Here is a 21,953-nt window from a genome sequence, read left to right on the forward strand (position 1 = left end):
CCCCTGCAATGGATTCTCCTACAAGAAGCACCTCAGCGCTACGGTACATCACAGAAGGTGCGCGGGAACATTGTGCGCGCTCCCGATTACATTTCTGAGCGTTGCTGGCGTCAGGCCCAATTTCCTGGTGTCATTAAGAATAAAAAGCCGGGGGACGCTTAAAGGGAAGCTGAAGAGTCTGTCGAATTCAATAAGACGCTCATATACGGATGCGGGAACCTTATAAACCAAGTAGGTAAAATTTGAGGGTTTTTTTTTTCAGTTAGGAGCGACGTAATCGTCGGTTGAAATTGCGCTGTAGCTCCGCCCCCCTTTGAATGAGCGAGCGGAGCGGAGACCGGAAACCGCGGTGTTGTGACGTCAACTCTGCTTCGTTCCTTCGCAGCGTCCGCGACCGTGCCTGACCGCGCTTGTTTCTGCGTGCGTGCCATCATATAATCTGCTTCGATCGACCCTGCATTCCTTTGCTGGTGCGTCTGCGTGTATGTAGAGTGGTAGTCAACGTGCGTGGTAGTCAACGTGAGTGATAATCAACGTGAGTGGTAATCAACGTGAGTGGTAGTCAGCGTGAGTGGTAGTCAACAGATGAAGATCACTACATGTACTGCATGAACCGGGAAGCTTTTCACGCGTTTAAACCGTCTTTGTAGATTGCCGACAGCTTTGGACAGCGCACAAATGCCGACGATCGCTTCCCCGTTAACGTTCCACGAGGAGGCATGCAGGAACACAACACTACAGTTGTTTGACCGAAAACTAGCTCACTAGATCGGCGAAAGATCGGCGAGATCACTAGACCACTTTGCAAAAAACATACTCACCAAAGAGCATTTCCAACACGAGGAGATCCCAAGACTTTGCTTTCGTTCGCGTCGAAAGCACTGCTCGCACCAGCATCGTTTGCTTCTTCGAGAGGCCGGCTCTTCGCAATCGGCTCGTACATGTAGGGACTAACGCAGAACTCCTCAAAAAAACGCAGTCTCTCTAAATTTTCCATTACCGTCTCAGAAAAACAGCACCAAACTACCTGGCACCGTGCTTCATGTGTAGCGGCAGTGGTCATCAGCGGCAGAGTTGACGTCACGAGGCGCACCGACCAATCACAGGCGGATACGAGACGCGCGAGCTGGGCGTGTCCGCTGCTGCACTTTTCGACGAAATAAAATATATTTGCGCTTTCTTTCGCTCAATTTCGATACGATATTCGAATTCGGAGGGTTGAAAACCATTACGTACAGATGTTCACTCATTTTTTCTCGAAAACCTTTCAGCTTCCCTTTAAGCTTTGCCTTTAAGAGTGCAACGCGATAGCATTCAAAGATCCCCGACTACTTCTCAAGCTTCCCGGCAACTGCAGCTTATGTAACTGTAATGTTTACCGGGAAAGGCTGGTGGCGAACGCTATGCACGAAGGCGAGCGTTCTGGCAGAAACGCGGCCTCTTTCGTGGGCCGATGCCGGAGGTAGTGCACAGCCGCGCCAAAAAAATTACATCATTTTCAGCTTTTTAACTTTGTTTCACACTTTTAACATTTCAGTTATAGAAACAAAGAAAGAAGGAAAGAAGGAAAAAAATAGAAGCAGAAGGCAGGGAGGTTAACCAGAATAATGTCCGGTTGGCTATACCCTGCACCGGGGGAATCGGAAAGGGGAAAACAAAGACAACAGGGCGAGAGAGGAGGGGAGGAAGGAACAAAATGCACGGTGAGTTCGCTGATCCGTGTGGTCTAATAGTTGTTGCCCTAATAGTCACAGACGTTCACACAAGCCCGTCGCCCTCAAGAAACACAAAATTGCCTTCACCATTTTATGGGACCGACGAGCGATGGGGGCGGTGTTCCAGCAGCACCTGCACCGAAAGCGGCCGATTGTCCAGTTTTTGGAGAGCATTAGCAAGTTCTTGTCTTTCTGGGGCACATCGTGGAGAGTGGCACAGCAGGTGCTCGATATTTTCTTTGGGGCCGCAGAGCTCGCATGCTACCCTGTCGGTCACTCTAGTTAATGTTGAGTATGCATTTGTGAAGGTAACTCCTAACCAAATGCGACAGAGATGCGTAGCTTCACGTCGGGGAAGTCCGAATGGAGGTCGGAGTTGCAGTGAGGGGTTTATTCGATGCAGTCATCAAGTTTGGCGCTCGCTCAGTTAGCGACTGCGTGCCAGGTGTCAAAACTGCCCTGCGGCATCTGTCCAATTGAAACGCTGTGCTCTTCTTGCTGTGATGTGCGAGCAGCGTCACCGGCGGAATAATTGCCACTGATTTCACAATGGGCCCAGTACCCATTGAAAGACAACCTCGTGACCTTTTTGTTGGAGGTGATGGTGATTTTTCACGATTTCGTATGTCAGCTGTTCATGACAACTGCGTCGGAGAACTGACTGCATGTACTGTAATGTCGGTTTTGAGCCGGAGAACACAGCCCATTTCCTCCGTTTAAGAAGATTTAACATAAAATGTATGCGCTGTCGATCTAGCAAGGCATGGCATAGATATACGCCGAAATATGTACGAAAAGTTTTTCCTCACTGACAACGCCACCGACGCCGAAACGAGATTTCCTGAGACATGGGGCCCTTAACGCTTTCGCGATAAAACAGCTGCTTGGGAAAAGCATTGGATTTGGTACCATTGGTGAGAAAGAAAGACAACACATTACGCTTCTATGTAATTTACAGATAGTTTAACCGTGTCACCAATATATCCTTCAGTACTTTGCAATAGATCTAGCAGCGCGGACAAGATGGACATGCGCGGACAGCGTGGATAAAAGTACTAATGTATGAGGATTGGTGTTTGCGGCATATATTGAGGCTGTGAAATGTTAGGACCTAAAAAATAAATACCGTAATTTTGCGACAATTATTGCTGACATATGTAAAGTCACGTGAAATATGAAGCTGGGGCACACTGCCCATGATGGAACTGGCCCCTGGACTACAGGGCGGCATTGACACGCGAAATACGGGTTTAATAACTACCAGTATTCTGAAAGTGTGTAGCTATGGAACTCTTGGTATGTCTGCGCCGATGTGCAATCTTGGGAGCCCCTCTTACGACGCGCCTAATATTTGAAGCAACAGTTACCTCTTACCCACCGCGGTTGCTCAGTGGCTATGGTGTTGGGCTGCTGAGCACGAGGTCGCGGGATCTAATCCCGGCCACGGCGGCTGCATTTCGATGGTGGCGAAATGCGAAAACACCCATGTACTTAGAGTTAGGTGCACGTTAAAGAACCCCAGGTGGTCGAAATTTCTGGAAGGATCCCCTACGGTGTGCCTCATAATCAGAAAGTGGTTTTGGCACTTAGAGACCCATAATTTGATAGAGTACGTTCTTATAATTTTTTTTTTACGAGTGAGCTTCCTTTAGCTTCTCCTCCCCCCCACCACTGTTCCAAGGTTATCGCTTAGCTCAAGCCGTGCCTGCATGTATTTCAGGCATCCAGAATGTCGTTACTGTTTCAATAGCGAAAGAGAGTTATCTATTCAGATTGCGCACGTGAAGTGAATACTGGCGTATACATTTTCGATCATATTTCAGCGCCCGTGATTGCGCTGCAGTGTACGGCCATTCCAATATGATGAACAGATGCCTTGATTCGTAGATCAGATGAAGCGCTATTTTGCGCGAAGCCATCGTTGTGCTTTGATTGTTATTTTGTTTTCCAGCACTAGCTCACCTTACAATGAGTTATATTCGTGACTCACTCTGTTGGAGCTGCCTTGTTCTTCGCATCACTACAACTTGACAGTATAGACGTGCTGCATCTTCATTGAGTGAATACTGTGAAATGGACTAGGATTGTTGTTACGTGTGCGTTTACTCATTTATACAAATAATTTATTATTCACAACTGACTTTTTAATCTAAGAAGTTGTAAATGACAGCAACCTGGACACTCACAGGTGTCAAGAATAAAGTAAATTTAAATGCTTATTAGTCTGCTTCTACCTTTTTAATCTAAGAAGTTGTAAATGACAGCAACCTGGACACTCACAGGTGTCAAGAATAAAGTAAATTTAAATGCTTATTAGTCTGCTTTTACCTCATGGCAAATGAAATTTCTAGTAAAAATGTTCTTAGGGTAATTTAAAGCCTATCCACTTGAAAACGTTTCATCTGAGTTACCCATTTGTAAGCTGATAAGCACTTGAAGGTGTTTCGTATTGCGGGTCCTTGACGTACGTCCTACCTTAACACAAAGGGTCATTCCGAATTTTTCCTTTCGGGAAGGCGTGTTACCCTCCTGCCTTCCACTCCGGTTCACAACCACGAAAAAGATGAAAGTTCTGCATGAGTAGCGTCGTTGGTCCTAACCCACGAGCTATCGTAACTCAGCTCGACTGTATCGCTGTTTCCTGGATAGGAAATGTATCTTTTAAATCGACACATCAGAAATCCGAAAAAGCTGCCCTCGACAAGCCCAGCAAGGTTTATTTCATTTATACTTCGTCCTGTGAAAGATGAGGCAGGTCGCCGACAAAAAAGTGCGAAATACTAAAGGGCAGATAATGGAAGCGCGAAAGGCAAGGAGTTGCCCGATTGGCTATCGTACACATCGGGAGGGAAATAATTTAATGGTAATTTAGCGGTAAATGCGAGAAAAATGCGGTAAGCATTACATCGCACCTCTGTGAGGTCCCCGTTCCATGATTTGTGCCACGCTTACTAAATTACAGTGTTGTTCAGTGCCTCACTCGACACACGTCCCGTTTCTTCTAGGAGCGAAGTGTAACCGACAGTGCGGTCTGGAGCTTGTCACCTGGCATATATATATATATATATATATATATATATATATATATATATATATATATATATATATATATATATATATATATATATATATATATTGTTATGAGGAGTTGCGAGGAAATGGTTTTATTTACAGGCGATGGACGACGATCGTAGCGTGATCGCAGCGCAGCTGGGCCTCTCAAACTCCTCGTCCTCTTTGTCTTCTCTCTTCTTGTCCGCGCCTTTCGTATCCGTTACATTTCCCCGCAAGCAGACGAAGCCCGTGGGGCGAGTCAGGATGGACAAGCAGGGTAGAAAGGCTTCAGGCGAGCAATATGAGTCAGCTGAGTTCTGCTTGATCGCCGACCATTGCACAGGAGGCGGGCTATGACGTGAGTTCGCTCAGGTGGTCCACGACTACAAATGGGCCTGAATATTGTGACAAGAACTTTTGGCACAATCCGCGCTTGCGTTGCGGTGTCCAAAGAAGGACCAAGTCACCTTTCTCCAACGATACTTGTACGTGGCGCTCGTCGTATCGCTCTTTCGAACGACTTTGCGAGGTCAGAGTACGAAGACGAGCTATTCGACGGGCTTCTTCGGCGAGACACAAAGTCTTCGATACAGAATCGTCACTGTGCAGTACGAAGGGTAAGAAAGTGTCGAGAGGGCTTCGCGGTAACCTTGCATACAAAAGATAAAATGGGCTATAGTTCGTAGTTTCGTGTTTCGCCGTGTTGTATGCGTAAGTGATGAAGGGCAGCACGTCGTCCCAGTTCTTATGATTGGAGGAGACGTACATGGCAAGCATGTTGGTCAGCGTTCTGTTCGTCTTTCAACGAGGCCATTGGTCTGTGGATGATACGGCGTGGAATGACGGAACTGTGAAGTGCACAAACGAAGTAACTCTTCAATGGCATCAGCAGTGAACTGGCGACCACAGTCGCTGATGATGACACGTGGTGGGCCATGACGAAGGACCACGGAACGCAGCAGGAAGACCGCCACGCAAGCAGCGGTAGAAGACGGTATGGCTGCAGTTTCTGCATACCGTGTAAGATGGTCTACGTAGACAATTATCCAACGGTTCTTGCTGTTAGATAACGGGAATGGACCGAAAAGGTCAAGGCCTACTTGCTCGAACGGCGTACTGGGCGGTTTCAATGGCCGAAGGGGACCCGGGGCTGCGGTGGTCGGTCGCTTGTGATGTTGGCACGTTTCACAACTAGCGACATAGCGCTTGGTTGTTTCGTACATCTTGGGCCAGTAAAAGCGCTCCTGCGTGCGATGCAGCGTTCGTACAAAGCCGAAATGGCCGAATGTCACATCGTCATGCATGGCGCGTAGAACGTTGGAGCGGAGACTCTCGGGGACGACAAGCAGAAAACGCGCTCCATGCCCGGAGTAATTAGTTTTGTAGAGCAATTTATCACGGACAGTAAAGCGACCGCTGCCTTTAGAAGTACGGGCGGCAACGAAAAGCGGATCGAGGGTAACATCATTCCGTTGTTCTCGCTAAAAGTCTGCCTCGTCAGGGAACGTAGAAGTAACAGCAGCGAGACAGTCGTCAAAATTCTCTGCATCGCAGTCGGTAGTCGCAAGAGGAATCCGAGATAGGCAGTCTGCGTCAGCGTGACAACCGCCACTGTTGTACGACACCACAAAGTCGTATTCCTGGAGGCGCAGCGCCCAACGTGCGAGACGACCAGAGGGATCACGCAAACCGACCAGCCAGCATAAAGAATGGTGGTCGGTGATAATCTTGAATTGTCTACCGTAAAGATAACACCGAAACTTTTGGATGGCGAAAACCGCTGCCAGACATTCCTGTTCCGTAACCGTATAATTGCGTTCAGATTTGCTCAGGCAACGGCTGGCATATGCGACAACATGTTCTGCGCCACTGTGACGTTGTACAAGCACCGCTCCTATCCCGATTCCACTAGCATCAGTGTGAACTTCAGTCGGGCAAGATGGATCAAAGTGACGCAAGAGGGGCGCTGACGTTAGTACAAACTTCAGTTGAGAGAATGATGCGTCACACTCTGGTGTCCAATTGAAGGATGCATTTTGTCGCAAAATACTTGTCAACGGGTGAACGATGTCGGCAAACCGGGGAACAAAGCGATGAAAATACGAACATAGGCCAATGAATGAGCGGAGTTCTCGTGCTGACTGCGGTGGCTTGTAGGAGCTCACCGCTTCAATCTTACGAGGATCGGCTCTGACGCCATCCTTGTCGACTAAGTGTCCCAGGACCAGTGTTTGACGTTCGCCGAACCGACACTTTTTTGAGGTTAGAACCAGTCCAGCTTTCTCAATGCAGTCGAGAACGAGGCTGAGGCGTTCGTTATGTTCTTCAAACGTGCGGCCAAAGATTACAACATCATCGAGGTAACACATGCATATCTCCCACTTTAGACCACGTAGTACTGTGTCCATGAATCTTTCAAAGGTGGCAGGAGCATTGCAAAGGCCAAAAGGCATAACATTAAATTCGAATAGGCCATCTGGAGTCACAAAAGCGGTCTTTTCCTTGTCGGCAGGGTCCATAGGTATTTGCCAATACCCCGATCGCAAATCAAGTGTTGAGAAGTAAGAAGCAGAGTGTAAGCAATCAATGACGTCATCGATTTGCGGTAGTGGATAGACATCCTTCTTCGTCACTCGGTAATCCGCGCAGAATCTCCAGGAGTTCCATCTTTTTTTCGGACCAGGATTACTGGGGCTGCCCATGGACTAGATGACTCTTGAACGACACCTTTGTTCATCATCTCCTTGACTTGCTCGGCAATAACTTTGCGCTCGGACGATGACACTCGGTAGGGCTTCTGATGGATGGGGTGTGCTGAGCCGGTATCTATTCTGTGACGAGCGCGGGACGACGGTAAATGAAGGGGTGCATCTCCATGCGTGAAGTCGAATGCTGCCTCATGCCTGGCAAGGACCTGTACCAGTGCTTGCCGTTCCGATGTACCGATAGCCTTGCTGATCATGCCGAGCATTAGCTCTTCAGAATGGTGATTATCGCAAGGAGAGCAAGCTGTACAGAAGTCCGTAGTTAGTGCCGCTATTGAGCTACACGCAGCTTTATCGAAGAGAGCGATTTTCATACCGCGAGGAAGGACAACCGACGTGGCGGAACAGTTCAGCGCCCACAATGTGGCGACTCCTTTCGTCATGCACGCGACAGAGCAGGGCACAAGTATATCTTTCTTAGCACAGTTTATGCGGAGAGGCCTAACTACAAGGTCAACACAACCAGCATCAGCAGTAGTTGCAAAAACACGAACGGGCGTCAGGCACCACGGTGGTGCAATCACTTCATCAAGAACACTGAGTGTGTCTGTGTCCCTGTCTTCCCCACCCGACCTTTGTTCGGAATGGGCTGATATAAATAACTTGTTCAATGATATTTCGCCACAACCACAGTCCACGGAAGCACTGCACTGTTCAAGAAAATCTATCCCAAGGATAACATCGTGCGAACAACGAGAAAGAACAAGGAATTCCGACACAAACACTTTCCCAGCCAACAAAACACTCGCAGCACAAACACCAAGGGGATGAAGCCACTCGCCGTCTACTCCACGAAAGGTAATACCATCGTTCCAAGAAAACATAACTTTGTGGCCTAGACGGTTATTGAAAGCGAGACTCATCACAGACACAGTCGCCCCAGTATCAACTAACGCCATGGTCGGTATTCTGTCAATCGAGACATTCACTTTGTTTTTGAGCATCACAACAGGCATTTCTGGCAAAGACCGTCCGGCGACCACACCTCCATTGGCCGCGGATGCTAGTTTCCCGGCGGCGCCCTATTGAAAAAATATGTATGAGAATTTCACGAGAACTTCTGTACGCCATTATTGCTCCGTAGACTCAACGACGTCGTACGTCACATGTGTACGAGTGGACATCGTCACTGAACGAGATCGTTCTCGTGTGGGTATATTAAACGAGATTATTCTCGCACAGCTATGCTTGACGAGATAGTTCTAGCACAGCGATGCTCAACGATATCGTTCTCGTTTGTGTATGCTACATGAAAAAGTTCTCATTCAGCTATGCAAAATGACACTATTCTTGTTTAGCTACATTCTACAAGTGTTCGCATTTGCGTTGAATGAATTCTTTTGCTCATGCAATATTTTTGATGAAGTTCCACAGTGTAACACCTCCTGCCAACATTGCAGTGATTAATTTCGGTCACGCGAGTCGGCCGATGTGCCAGTTCAGAGACAAAGAGGACACTTTTTAGGGCCCACAATTAACACAAACCATCTTTATTTTGCATCCTGAAGCATGGTGGCCAGGTGCTTGTTCAGGTCCTTCAGCCTCCTTGCCTCCGTATCCACAGTGCTCGGCGTTTTTGAAACAGTGCTCTTATGCATCTGCACAAAAATGTAAACAAAGCAGCCGGCCCTGTTAGATTACAACAAGCCATTGGAACTGACATGCACAATAGGTAGCTCCACTGCATAACTGATTGGGCTGGTTCTTGCATGATATTGTGTGTAAAGCGTGAACATCTCACAGAGAAACAGGAAAAAGAGAGCACGAGGCTTATGAGTTTCCTACCTACGTAAATTGATATTTCAAGATTAACCACAGCAGTTGAAAGCAAGTGCTCGTCCTCGCAATGTCTTGTTCTCATCTCTGTTAAATGTTCGTGTTTCACAAACAATAGAAATGGCTGCAGAATTGCAGTACAAGACCACAGAAATAGTCAAATGCTTTTCCACAAGTATTTTACATTAAATGAACAAGTATAACCAGCACAATGCGTTGGCGGGCTAGTTGGTGCGAATCCATGAATACTTTGTTTAGCGCAAAGCGACACACACAAGAAAGACGACAGGACAAGGCGCTACTCTCAACTGACATTTATTGCGTCACTCCTTTATAGACCGCTCAAACTAGAGAAACATGCGCAGTGAGCACCATGCGGTGGAGCCACCAACAACATCCGATCCAAAGAGAGCACTCATGCGACAGAATCCAAAAAACCAAATTCAGCGCTGTACAAGGTTCAGGAAGGCACACTAATGCTCTGTTACTCCAATGACTTAATGAAAAATGCTTCCGATAACTCTCGGGCGGTGGTGTCACGGCTCTTTTTCAAAATCGTGGTATCACGAAACATGGGTTTGCATTTGCATGTTTTACAATGCTGAGCCAAATGGGAACCTGTGCCTGTTGGTATGGATCGCTCATGTTCTCTAAGGCGCTCGTTAACACAGCGGCCTGACTGCCCTACATACACTTTGCCACATGACAAGGGAATCTTATAAACGACACCGACGCTGCATTCTACAAACTTCACGTGGTTCTTTTCACAATCAGGTTTTTTACTTGTTTTAGAAATACGGCTGCACAACATTGACAGTTTCTGAGGAGCGGAAAACACTACCGGAATTTTGTATTTAGTGGCGACATTCTTTAGATTGTGAGCCACTCTGTGGCAATACGGCACAACTTCAGGCCTCTTCTTTTGTGTGATGCAGTTACTTTTGTGTCGCTTGTCTTTCAGTTTCTGAAGCAATACCTCCGAGACTGACGTCACCACCACACTTGGGTAACCAGCAGCCTGCAGCCTATTTAACTGTGCAATGAAACTCATGTTCGCAGAGTGATGACAAAATTTCATTAAGGAAGATTCTAAACACATCAAAGCAATGGCGCGTTTCACAGTCTTTGAGTGCGCAGACGCGTAAGGTAAAAGTTCCTTACGTGCGCGTGGCGAGTACATCCAACAGGCGTGGCCTGTTTGTAAGGATAGCTGCAAATCTAAAAACTAGAGTTTACCGTCCCTAGATAGCTCATGTGTGAAAGTTAAACCTTTGCCATTGTCATTGAACAGTGTTAAAATATCAGCTACCGTCACGGAGCATTCGTTGTTAGTCTGTTTTATCACAGCAAGAAAATCATCAACATATCTAAAAATTTGAACCGTGTCATTGTATAAGGCACTCTTAAAAGCGCGGTCGACAAAAGATAAAAAAAATATTACAAAGAGCAGGCGCCACACATGAACCAATACACACACCATTTCTCTGGATAAAAAGGTTATTTTCGAACAGGATAAAAGTTGCACTTAAATAAATTCAAGAAGGGACATGAAACTTTCCGAAGATAACCCGGTGGCATTGCGAAAATCTACCTCGCCACTTTCTTCGATGCACGTCATCACACTGCGAAATAGCTCATCATGCGGCATTGAATAGTAAAGATCTTCGACGTCAACAGAAAAAATTTCGGCTACTGAATGGTTGTCTTCCAGAAAGGTAACAACATCGAAAGAATTCTTTATGCCATAAGGATCGTCAATAGTTAAATGCTTCAACTGTTTTTGCAAAAAGCGGCTAACAAAACCTGCCAACAGTTGTTTTCACTGACTATTGTACGGAAAGGCACATCCGGTTTGTGGGTGGGTTAGGTTAGGTTAGGTTAGGTTAGGTTTCCCGCAAAAAGAATTTTTTTCACCCCGCGTTTGCTGCGGGATGGCAACAGGTCAACAAATAGGTGGCTGCCACTGTATGTAGTGCGGGACGCCGAAACAAAAGTGGCGGCCGGCGTAGCAAGCTGAACACACCAAATGCGCCGAACGCGATTTTTTTTTCTCCCGAGTACATTACTTGCATTGAAAGTTTCTTCCATATCACTAATGAATAACATCGTTAATATCGGTAAGTTTGTGGCAATAACGTCGCCATGTCCACTATGAGGGGGCAGAAACAGATGGGCACGCTTAGCTGCCAGTGACATAGAAAGACACGGCGGGCATGCTGCGGAAACTGCGGCATTTGTCTTCACTACTATCCTAATACAGCACGTTTCCGCTAAGGGTGGGCAAATATCTTAGCTGTGTTACAAGTGTCGGCGTATGGATAGGGTACACTTCTAACGTATCAGTGTAAACGTGGCTGCTATCGTTGTGGCTCGTGATTTGTTGCGTGCCACGAGTGCAGATGAGAAGAATCGAAAGGCACCTTTTTTGTTGTTGTTGACCGCAACCATTACAAAGCCTACACATAATAAAGGCAATTTTGGTTGTAGCTTTTTTGTCATGGAAGTGCGGGAAGTGATGGAAGGAATGAAAACGAGCATCTGCTTAAAAATGTTTGGTGCGTGCAGACCGCTTGGTTTATGAGCAAGGAGATGAGGCAGAGAACAGGTAAAACCGGCGACAATCGCGAATCGAGTGAACAGCCTTGCCACTCTCCGCTCGCCGTTCACATACAGGAGGAAGGGTTGTGTCAAAGAAAAGGTTACGTTAAAGGGCCCCTGAAATGGTTCGGACAAATTTTGTAGATGCGTAGCGTGCAGCTTAAGTAGAACATTCGCAGCACAATTTAAGTGAAGCGTTACGTATTAATGGAGCTACAAGCTATTAACAGTTACCCTCCTTCCTAGCCATGCGTTTCCTCCTCAACTCATTTGCCGAGTGAGCGGGGCTAAGCTCCGCCTTCACTGGTTCTCCGTCGCGATGCGATGTCCCATCGTCCACTTCCGGTGGTTTTGGAGCCCGCCCCCGCCCTCGCGAAACCTCTACGCTAGCCACTTGGTCGCGGATGCTCAAGCGAAAGCTATCGAAACAGCGTGCGTTGCAAGGATTCTGTCGCAGTGCCGAACATGTCTGGTATACCGGTAACCACACACTAGCTGAGCGTTTCGACGGAACGGTGGAGGCATAAACTCAAGCTTATGAAGGAACTTTAGCGTAGACGTACGTGAGCTGCCTGATCGGTCTCCACGGTCCAGCCACCCGTGGCGCAGACCTTAACGAGCCATAGAAAGAGCTAATATTGCTCTAACTACGTGTAAAACATTTTAAACATTTACAAAAACAACGTGTTAAATAACGATTACACTCCAGTGAAAAATTTACATCAGCAGCAAAGAATACATTTTGTTACTGCAACTGTGTCTGATTTAGCCCTACGCCACCAGGTGGCTGCACCATGCAGACCATTCACATTTGCGCTACTGTTCATGCCACGAAACGACACGCAAGGGGACATGGCCAGGCCCGGTACCCTTGCACTTGTGTTTACCCTAATACCGGACTCGCGAAACGCTATTGCGTTAGTAATCTTCCGGTGTAAAGTGACGGCCGTAATCGCGCAAATCCTGGCGCCGATCGGATAGGGCAGTCCGATGCGCCGCAGCCAGTCCGCTCGTGTACTGGCTTGCAAAGGGACACGATGTCGCAGCTTTACATATTGCCAGTCGCTACGTTGGCAGTCCACAACGCAACGAACCATAGCGCTCGCGAAAAGACAGACCGACACTGCGGCGGAGCTCTCGTCAAAGACGGAGCACGTTGTAACACAAGCAGACGACACTTGCTGTGTGCCGGAAGTGCTTAACTGTACTGAAACCTTGTCCTTGTGCATTCCCTTTATGTTACTTTCTTTGGATAAAAACAAATTAACTAACATTCGAACTATTACGAACATAATTTGTTTACCATCAAGTTGGAAAAATTATCGATTACGTGCCCTGGTCAGCCAATCAAATAGCTCGCCCCACTGACGTCATATGGGTGATTTGCGTCATATGGGTAGGGGTGGCTTCAAATTCCTCCGCGCAGTGGGCTGCGATAGGCAGCGATGTGCATTTTTAAAACCTTATAATAAATTACACGCTGTACGCGGAACACTTAGATGCGTCAATCAATGATCAGAAGGACCTACTCTAACGACTCAGTAGGTTTGTAGAAAATCACCAAACTCGTTTCAGGGCTTGCCATACAGGAAGGAAGGTAATGACAGGAAAAGGTTAAGTTAAGGAAACGGAGATACGGAAATGCTACTGCTATAACACGACAACAGTTGCAGGCCAAATGGAAGGTACGGTACTGTACGTTTCTGCTTTTTCTCAAAAATAAACACCATGCAAATTCGTCAAGCGGACTATTGACGCAAGGTGGGCAGATGAAAAGCCACATTAAATCACCGTAGGGTCTATGCAACACTAAGGAAGCGGTCGCACGTCAAATCAACGCTTCTGAGCCCGCCGCGGTAGCTGTGCGGCTATGGCATCGCTCGACGTCGTGGTTTGGATCCCTACCACAGGAGCTAGATTTCGACGGGAGCGAAATACAAAAACAGTCGTGCGCTTAGATTTAGGTGCACGTTAAAGAATGCCAGGGTTTAAAAATTAATCGGGAGTCCGCCGCTACGGCGTGCCTCATAATCTTATTATGGTTTTAGCACGTAAAGCGTCATAGTTCTGCCAACACGTCTGCCGCAACACGATGTGCTATGAGAAGCAATAACAATGCTCAACCCTTTCATAAGTTATAAACACTGGCGCACAACAACGCCTCAGGCAAACACGTCTCGCTGTATGTTGTGTACTACGCAGTCAAAAAGCAATGGTGCACCCAAGGTAACATGTGGCATCAATTCGATACTCTCGTATTGCACTAAGCACTGAAGAAATTATACATTCGCAGTCAGTGTTACCGCTAATTCTCGTCAATAAAAGCAAACAACACAAAAGCTTACCCCACATCGATTCCCACAGTGCGTGGGATCCGCATAATTTTTTAGCCTGTGAATTTATGTGCTTAAGATTGGCGCTCATTAATACAATATATTCACACACAGTGAGCAAAAGCGACTGTCGCGTCCACGGTAGAACGGCTTCAATCAGATGGCCATTACATCATTGCCAACTTCCGTGGAATCGTTATCGTCAAAATGGGATATAAGTGACAGGGAAATCAGGAAGTTGATGAATGGCAAGGAGACAGAAGCTTGCACAAGACCCCAGGAAAATAAGATGACTTCTTAAGCAGCATGTCAAGGGGCCGTGCTATGGTTTCAACGTCTATTACAAATCCCCCAAAATATGAGCAGAGGTCGACAAAACTGCAGGCCTTTTGGGAAAGGCGAGCCCGCTGGAAATATTGGGACAGTACTAGCTTAAATATAAAAGATGACTTAAAGATAAAATAAAAGCATACAGTTGGTAGCCGAAATTCTGGACAAATGAATTGGCTGTTGAAGGAGTTCAGCCGAAGCCCGATGGTGGGAAATAAGGCGAGAATGTCGGCAAGAGTTATAGAGAGGTCAAGTAGGTTCTGGGGCCGACGCCAGCGCCGGCAACTGTCAGGCGACTGCACATGTAAGCGAGATGCCTGGTCGTCAGTCGTATAACGTTTTGGACGCGGACTCCATCACTATATATACAATACACTCTGAGGTCATTCTTCGACGGCTCGTACCGATTCTCGCGCCATGAAGATGCAAACAAATTGTCTCACATGCCGATTGTTACCTTCCTCGAACTGCGAACATTCTTTACCCACCGTAGTTGCTTAGTGGGTGTAGTATTGGGCTGCTGAGCACGAGGTCGCGAGATCAAATCATAGCCGGGGCGGCCGTATTTTGATGGGGCTGAAATGCCAAAACACCCGTGTTCTTAGATTTAGGTTAAATAACCCCAGCTGGTCCATATTATAACTGAAACCCACACTACCACGTGCCTCATAATCAGATCGTGGTTTTGGCATGTAAAACCTCATAATTTATTATTTACCATTCCTTTAGGATGTCTTTGAGAGTCGCACAACTCTTAAATACAGGTGTCAGGAGTTGCGCGCGAGATCTTGAGTACGTGGGTAGCCATTCTGGCGTTCGGCATCTGCCAGTCTACAGTGCGGCTATATTGTATAGGTGGAACAGAAACATGGTAGGAAAAATGGAGAACAGACAAATCCCGCATATATTAGCGCAGAATAATCTTAAATAGTGGTCTTCTTTCAAGCACGTGGATAACCGTGACAGGACAGTACTTTCACAACTGGAAGTACTGTTTATGTCATACCCAAAGGCGTATCTAGCCTGGTGGCCAGTAAATGGGGCATAATATTGTGAGCAGCTTCGGCCATAGCATGTTAACAGACGACCACACAGAGACAGTTTGTACAATTCTTTCGTCGTGCCTATCGCCTCAAGGTGCAAAACCAACTTATCCATGTATCAATCTAAATAGTTATGCACATATCGATTTGGAGCTGCTACGGTAGCCCATGAGTGCGGATAGCAAAGTCGCTAGGGAAATAATGGGGGGCACCCTAACGAAATCGGCAAGTCAAAATCAAAAGCCGTCCACGACGGCGTCTCTCGTAGACGCTGTGCGATGTTCCGAATGTGCCGACTGAAGAAAGACTGCTGCGGGGTGCTTCCGGTGATTACCCTAGTTTGTTTACTCCTTAGTATTAAAAAAAGGGAAAAGAAAAAAAAAAGAAAAACGGAACCCTATCAAAACGCCAGAATAAATCGTCGTTCATCGCGACTAAATGCTCTTAGGAGGATAAGTCATTTCCAGGCGACGAGCGGCTACGCTTTATCAAGAGTACTGATAACGCCGGCGGGACAAGCATTGTTGCGAAGCTCAGTGCGCAGGGATAGCTTTTAATTGTTTTATTTTTGTTTTGTTCATGTCATCACGCGTCACCGTGGTGACGCGTGATGACGCGTGACGCGTGATCTTTGTTCTCATAATGTCATACCAACTAGCCCCTCACCGTACGCTTCTACACTGGGGGAAGTTTGAAAAGTTGAAGTACATTACGCCATGTGGTGGCACTCACGCGAACTAAACCCTTTTGTCCAGAAAAGCTGGATACGGGTGAGCTGTACCTCTCTGCTCCAAGCGCGTTGTTTATGTCGATTTACCGCCTGTTATCGTCAGCGCCGAATGCCCTGTGAACACGTACCTGACACACGCCACCAGAGATGGGTACACCTTGTGATGCTTAGAGAAATAAACACACCGAGCCTTGCGGTCGTTGAGTGACAATTATTTTGCTGTACTCTGGTCTCCGTGAAAAAAAAAATGACATGCTTTCTTGCTGACCGCGCGAAACGTGCCAATTACGTTTCACAAGGTCGTTACCCGGACAAGTTTGTCTTGCTTGCACTTACTGCATTGCATTGTCATATAACTCATAGTAACCTGAGCGAGACTACCTTTTTTTCTTACGAGCACGTGAAATGGACTTCCACGTGAAATGCGCTTACGAAGCGCATATCTTCTATCAGCTGAGAATAGGTGCAGTTGGTAAGCCTATAATCACGTTACTGCCTTCTTTGCCCGACGTCAGGCATCTTGGCTTTGAAGGAGGAGCCAAGATGGCTCCTCCTTCAAAGCCAAGATGGTTCCTCTTATGCATAAGGAAGGAAAGTTGCCTCGTTAAAAGGCGAACATTGGGGACATCACCGTTCCGCCTTTCAAGGAGCAAGGGTCACTCCTTTTTTTTTCTTTGAGTGTAGTCTATTCTCCTCAACAAAACATGGACTTCAATCAACAGCGCAGTCGCAAGTTGCATTCCTCGGTGTCCCATTTTTTCCCACAGCACAAGAGATAGATTTCTGCAACTGGGGCTCGCGATGCTAAGCTGCAGCGTTTTGCAGAATGGTTGCTGAGAACGCAAGAACGCAAGCAAACTCGGAGCAGCGTCTGCGTAAAAGTGCGCAGGATGTAGATGTTCGTCACACTCGGCAAGACATGAAATCATAAATAAACGGGATTTGCATACGCTTTCTTTCGCTAGTGGAAATTCGTGAAGTGCACCGCCTTCAGCGAGAAGAGCGCGCATGCTGCGATGACATCTTCTGTGGCCCCGATGCATTTAGTGCTGCGTGGAAAGGGCGCGTAATCAAGAGGACTCGTGTGCAGAGGTGAAGGCGACTGTCGCCGACGGCAGGCGACGGACAGAAGCGGCAGCAAAAGTGAATACGTGCACGGTTGCGAAACGCGTTGAGAAGCTTGAAAAAGCTGGAGAATAAGTTGACGTCATGCATTCCTTGTAATAAACACAACAACAAAAAATCGTAGCTGCATTACACTTACTTCAGATTGAAAAGCAATCGGTGTGACGAGCCCTGAGTTGGCTACTTATTGACAAAGTGAACGCCTCGAGATATTTCTTTCTTTGAGCTGTAATTCTTTGGGTCACAACAATATCATTCTTAGACTTCCAAAAGTGAACTTTGCATTACCTCATAACAAGAGCTACCGTTTCGCTCATTAGGAGCAAAGCACGTGGCTTTGTCCAGGGTACCCTGTGGAATGTCTATGACATTGCGTGGATGCCGGCGGCGGCGGCCTCTTATCGTTGAGAGGAAATGTGAAAATGCTCGTTTGTTTGTGAGACCGTTAAGGAATTCAAGTGGCCAAAATTACTTGTAAGTGCGGCTCCATTGCGTGCTTCGTAATAAGAACTTGGTTTAACAGGTGAAAGCACGGAATTGAAATTTTTTAGGAGATGACATTATGTGATGACTCGGTTAAACCCCGATTTCAACAGCAATTTATAGCGACTTCCTTCATAAGTGCACCTAATGGAGTGGCGGAATTGAGCTTGCGGTGAAGTCATTGCGCGCTCAGTGACCGCTCTTATTCGAACATGAAAAGGCGAAGCAAGTTCCGCTTTTCACTGGCAACCATTTTGGCAGGGAGCCACTGAGAAGCCAACGGCAGAGAGGATCCCAGTGCTTGCGTCACGAGCGACCATGGCGGCCGGAAGTGCGTCGTTCGATGGGCGAGCCGTCTGGCACCGAGCGCGTCACGTGCCGCGAGGTGTTCCCTGCGCTGGGATGCCGCTTCTAATTCCGGCTCGACCTCGTGTGACACCCGGCAGAGAGAAGTGCGCCCGGGTCGGGGCTTCGCGGAAACCGCGCGGGCCGACAGGCTAGAAACCGGTGGAAAGACAGGAACAAGCCCGCGGTCTGCGTCCAGGTTGCTGCGAAACCCCGGGGCCTTGAAGGCTGCCGACCTTAAGCAAGAGAACGAGGAAAAAAAATGAAGCATTGCGCCAAGAATATTACAAAGATGAATGTAGAAGGAAACAAACGAAAAGAAGAAAAAAAGGTGGCCAAAGCCCTTCCAGGATCACAGCCCCGGGTTTTTCGTCGTTGGCACGGGTCCGAGGTCAGCTGATTCTGGTTTTCCGGAGAGAGAGAACGAGGGGGTTCTGGCCGCGGGTTTATATTTGGGCCGGTCCGGGGTGCGGAGCCAGAAAGCAACGACTCCCGTGAACACAGCAGGCGCCGCCACCGTTTAGTGACTTCCCGTTCCAAAGTGCCCGAAGTTGGTCCTCCTCGCATCGCTGTGTTCTCGCACCAGGCAGGCGTGTGCCTCATCTGTGCTGTCGTGCGCTTGACGGACTCTCCGAAAATGCCTCCCCCGTCCCAGCAGCAGGTGGACATCGTCGGTGGCGCCGGCAAGGCTGTCATCAAGGTTGTACATCGATGCACGGACGCCACGGAGAACCAGAACCTGGGTGAGTGTGGCCGTCTCGTTGCGCCAGTTGATGTGGTACGCTTTGGCCTGCATTATTCTCGCCTCACCCTGCGTCCCTGTGCGCATGCTTTTTGGACGCTACGTCGTTCAGAAGGCTTGCGAGAAGGGAAGCACTGCGTCTTTTTCCTCGATAGTTCGCGTCCCCACAATGTTTATTTTCCTGATACCTCGACGGGGCAGCTTTTAACTATGCGACCTGACCACCAAGGAAGCAACAAAAGATGCGCGGTTGCTGCCAGCGCCGGCGGTAAAGTTTAACGTCGCGACATTCGTATATCATTGCCTTTTTAAACTCCGAAAAATTTCAGATAAATGCATTTACCACGTTTACATTACGACGAGTGTACCTAAAACAGCATTCGTGCGGAGGCCATTACTGTGCATTCCACAGGTCAGACGCGTCTGACCAAGGCATGAGACAGCACATGCTACAGAGCTTGATCGCTTGCTGAAGGAAAGGTCGCTTGAACAAACAGGACTGACACTGTTTCGTACAAGCGAACCTTAGACTATGCTGTGCTACTCACTAGATGTCCTGGTTTAAGGAAGTGCGCGACGCTGGGCCAGTTGGTTAAGCATTATCTCAGAGGGGTGAACGAGGATACACAGCGCCGTGCTTCTTATTCTGTCTGCCGACGTATCTGCGCTGTATTCATCCTTTTTAGATCCTGGGTTCCTTGGAAATAACATTCACCTGCACCTCGTATTTAGAACTGCCAGCCCTTAACGGTAATTGCTGCTTCGAGTCCTCCACGATAGGAATCTTCTCACGTAAATGTAGAGCCGCGTGAAATAACTAAACAGCATCATCACGGCGCTTGATATAGGCATGCAATAATTTTATCAATAAGCTATGGAGCAGACAGTGACAACGCCACAATAGCCCCTAGTGGCTAATCAGGACAAGATCGGGCTTCTTTCATGAATGACCTCGTCTTCACCGTTTTCGTTGCACTGTAGTGTTAGACAAAGAGCCTCTTCGCTTGGCTTGGTCCCAGCCGGGTTTCGCTGAGGGGGAAGTGCAAGCAAGCTCGCATGTTAGATTGAGGTTGCGCACAGAACCCAGGTGGTCCCAAGAATTCCCAAGTCAGGCGTGTGCAATCTAGTACGGTGTGCTCCTTAATAAAAACGTGTATGTGCCACCACAGATTTTTTTTTTACTTTACAGCTTATCGAAAGCAGGCTACCTTACAGAAAATTTCTTCCTGGTACTTGCTAGCTCTTATGACACTTTCTTCAAGGCCAACAGTACAACCCATAACTGCTATAAAAGCGACCTAGTGAGGGCTTACACCACTCATAGGTGGCAACACCATTGTCTGCGTGAGCCCACGTAAAAGCGCTTCTAGAGCTGTTTTTGGCGCACTTGTTCGCTCTTCAGTGTGCGTTACCAGAGATGACAGCCTTACCATTAATTCAGACTGGTACCAATGGTTAATAAATTTTGAGTGGCTCTTTAAGAAGCGCAGCGATATGATTCTTTAGCATATGATAATTGTCGAGTGTAAGTTAACATTTAAATTTGCATAATCAATATATTTTGTTATTTTTCTCTGATATTATCACTACTTCGCATGCAAATATAAGAAAACGCGTCCCATGTCATTGAAAGAGGCCGTGGAAATGTAGTGGCTCGGACTACAAGTGCTAGATTTCTGGGCTCTGTGGCTAGAAAACATTCTGGTTCAATTATAAAAACGTTCCCTTTTTGTTTTTAATCCAGGAAGGCGCGTATACTCCTAATTTTAACAGGATTACCTAACATTATTTGAAATAAACACAAAAAATGATAGTCCTGTTTGAATGTTTGTTAAAACCCTACGCTTTCTTAATATGACGCTCAAAAGGAATAAAGCCATGTCTGTCGTACTTAATGACTGCCGCACTCTACGATCAAGGATGTAAGGGCAACACAAATGGCGTCCCGGTGGGAACTATTCCGTGAGTTGGGCTACGTTCATCTCTTTGTTTTCTTAAAAGTCAAAAGCGACACAATTTTTTACTGTTTTTTACTAGCTTAAGATAGTGTAAACATTTAGGAGCCTCCATGCAAAATTCGGCGCTCACATACGAGAGGAAGCGCCGTGAAAAAAGTACCCGTTTCTGCTGCCAAGACTGAAAACGCCGCCATTACCGCTCTCTCTCTGGAAGTGACGCACGCGGTGTGACGTACGACTGACGTAAAGCGACGGCTGCGTTTGCCTGTAGTATGCTGAAACATCTCGACCGGACGTGTGCCATAGCGACAACAACTCGGTGCATGCGTCGTCTGCTTAGGTGCTGTTTAAAGGCTGCTAACAAAAAAGCTATGCAATTAACAGCCCTGTGGCTTCGCCAAGATTGCTTTGTTGGTTTTTTCTACTAATTTATAACCAATTTAGGCAAAGTGAAATTACAAAGCACTAGGCCTTTATTTCCTTCTTATGAATGCGGGGACTGACACCAAATGAGTACGCAATCAACTGCGTTTTGTCCAATGGTGATTGCCATCATTTCGTTCTAGGAAGACTGCATCCAGAAAACGTTTTATCGCCAAGCTGAATCAGCAAGGACTGAGCAGGAGACTCTGACGGATTGAAGTGGTGACTTGAAATGAAAGGAACACTAAGTCCTGGCGCGTTCGTAATACCTGCCAAACGTCTCCTCCTCCAGTGTACCTGTCGCTCCTTAATGAATTCTAACCCGCAGTGGTTGCTCAGCGGCTATGGTGTCAGGCTGCTGAGCACGAGGTCGCGGGATTGAATCCCGGCCAAGGCGGCTGCATTTCGATGGGGGCGAAAACACCCGTGTGCTTAGATTTAGGTGCACCTTAAAGAACCCTAGGTGGTCGAAATTTCCGGAGTCCTCCACTATGGCGTGCCTCCTAATCAGAAAGTGGTTCTGGCACGTAAAA

General features: G+C 47.3%; 1 protein-coding gene across 1 annotated transcript in view; it reads left to right on the forward strand.

The window, feature by feature from the left end:
* Positions 1 to 18,759: 18,759 nt before the first annotated feature.
* The window catches only part of LOC139060029 (leucine-rich repeat-containing protein 20-like), a 30,110-nt gene continuing 26,916 nt past the window's right edge, over positions 18,760 to 21,953 (forward strand). The window contains exon 1 of the mRNA XM_070538731.1: positions 18,760 to 19,040. Within this exon, the coding sequence (XP_070394832.1) occupies positions 18,935 to 19,040 (106 nt within the window). The 5' untranslated portion in view covers positions 18,760 to 18,934. The remainder of the gene's footprint in view (positions 19,041 to 21,953) is intronic.

This window comes from Dermacentor albipictus, chromosome 1, assembly GCF_038994185.2.
Source record: "Dermacentor albipictus isolate Rhodes 1998 colony chromosome 1, USDA_Dalb.pri_finalv2, whole genome shotgun sequence".
NCBI lineage: Eukaryota > Metazoa > Arthropoda > Arachnida > Ixodida > Ixodidae > Dermacentor > Dermacentor albipictus.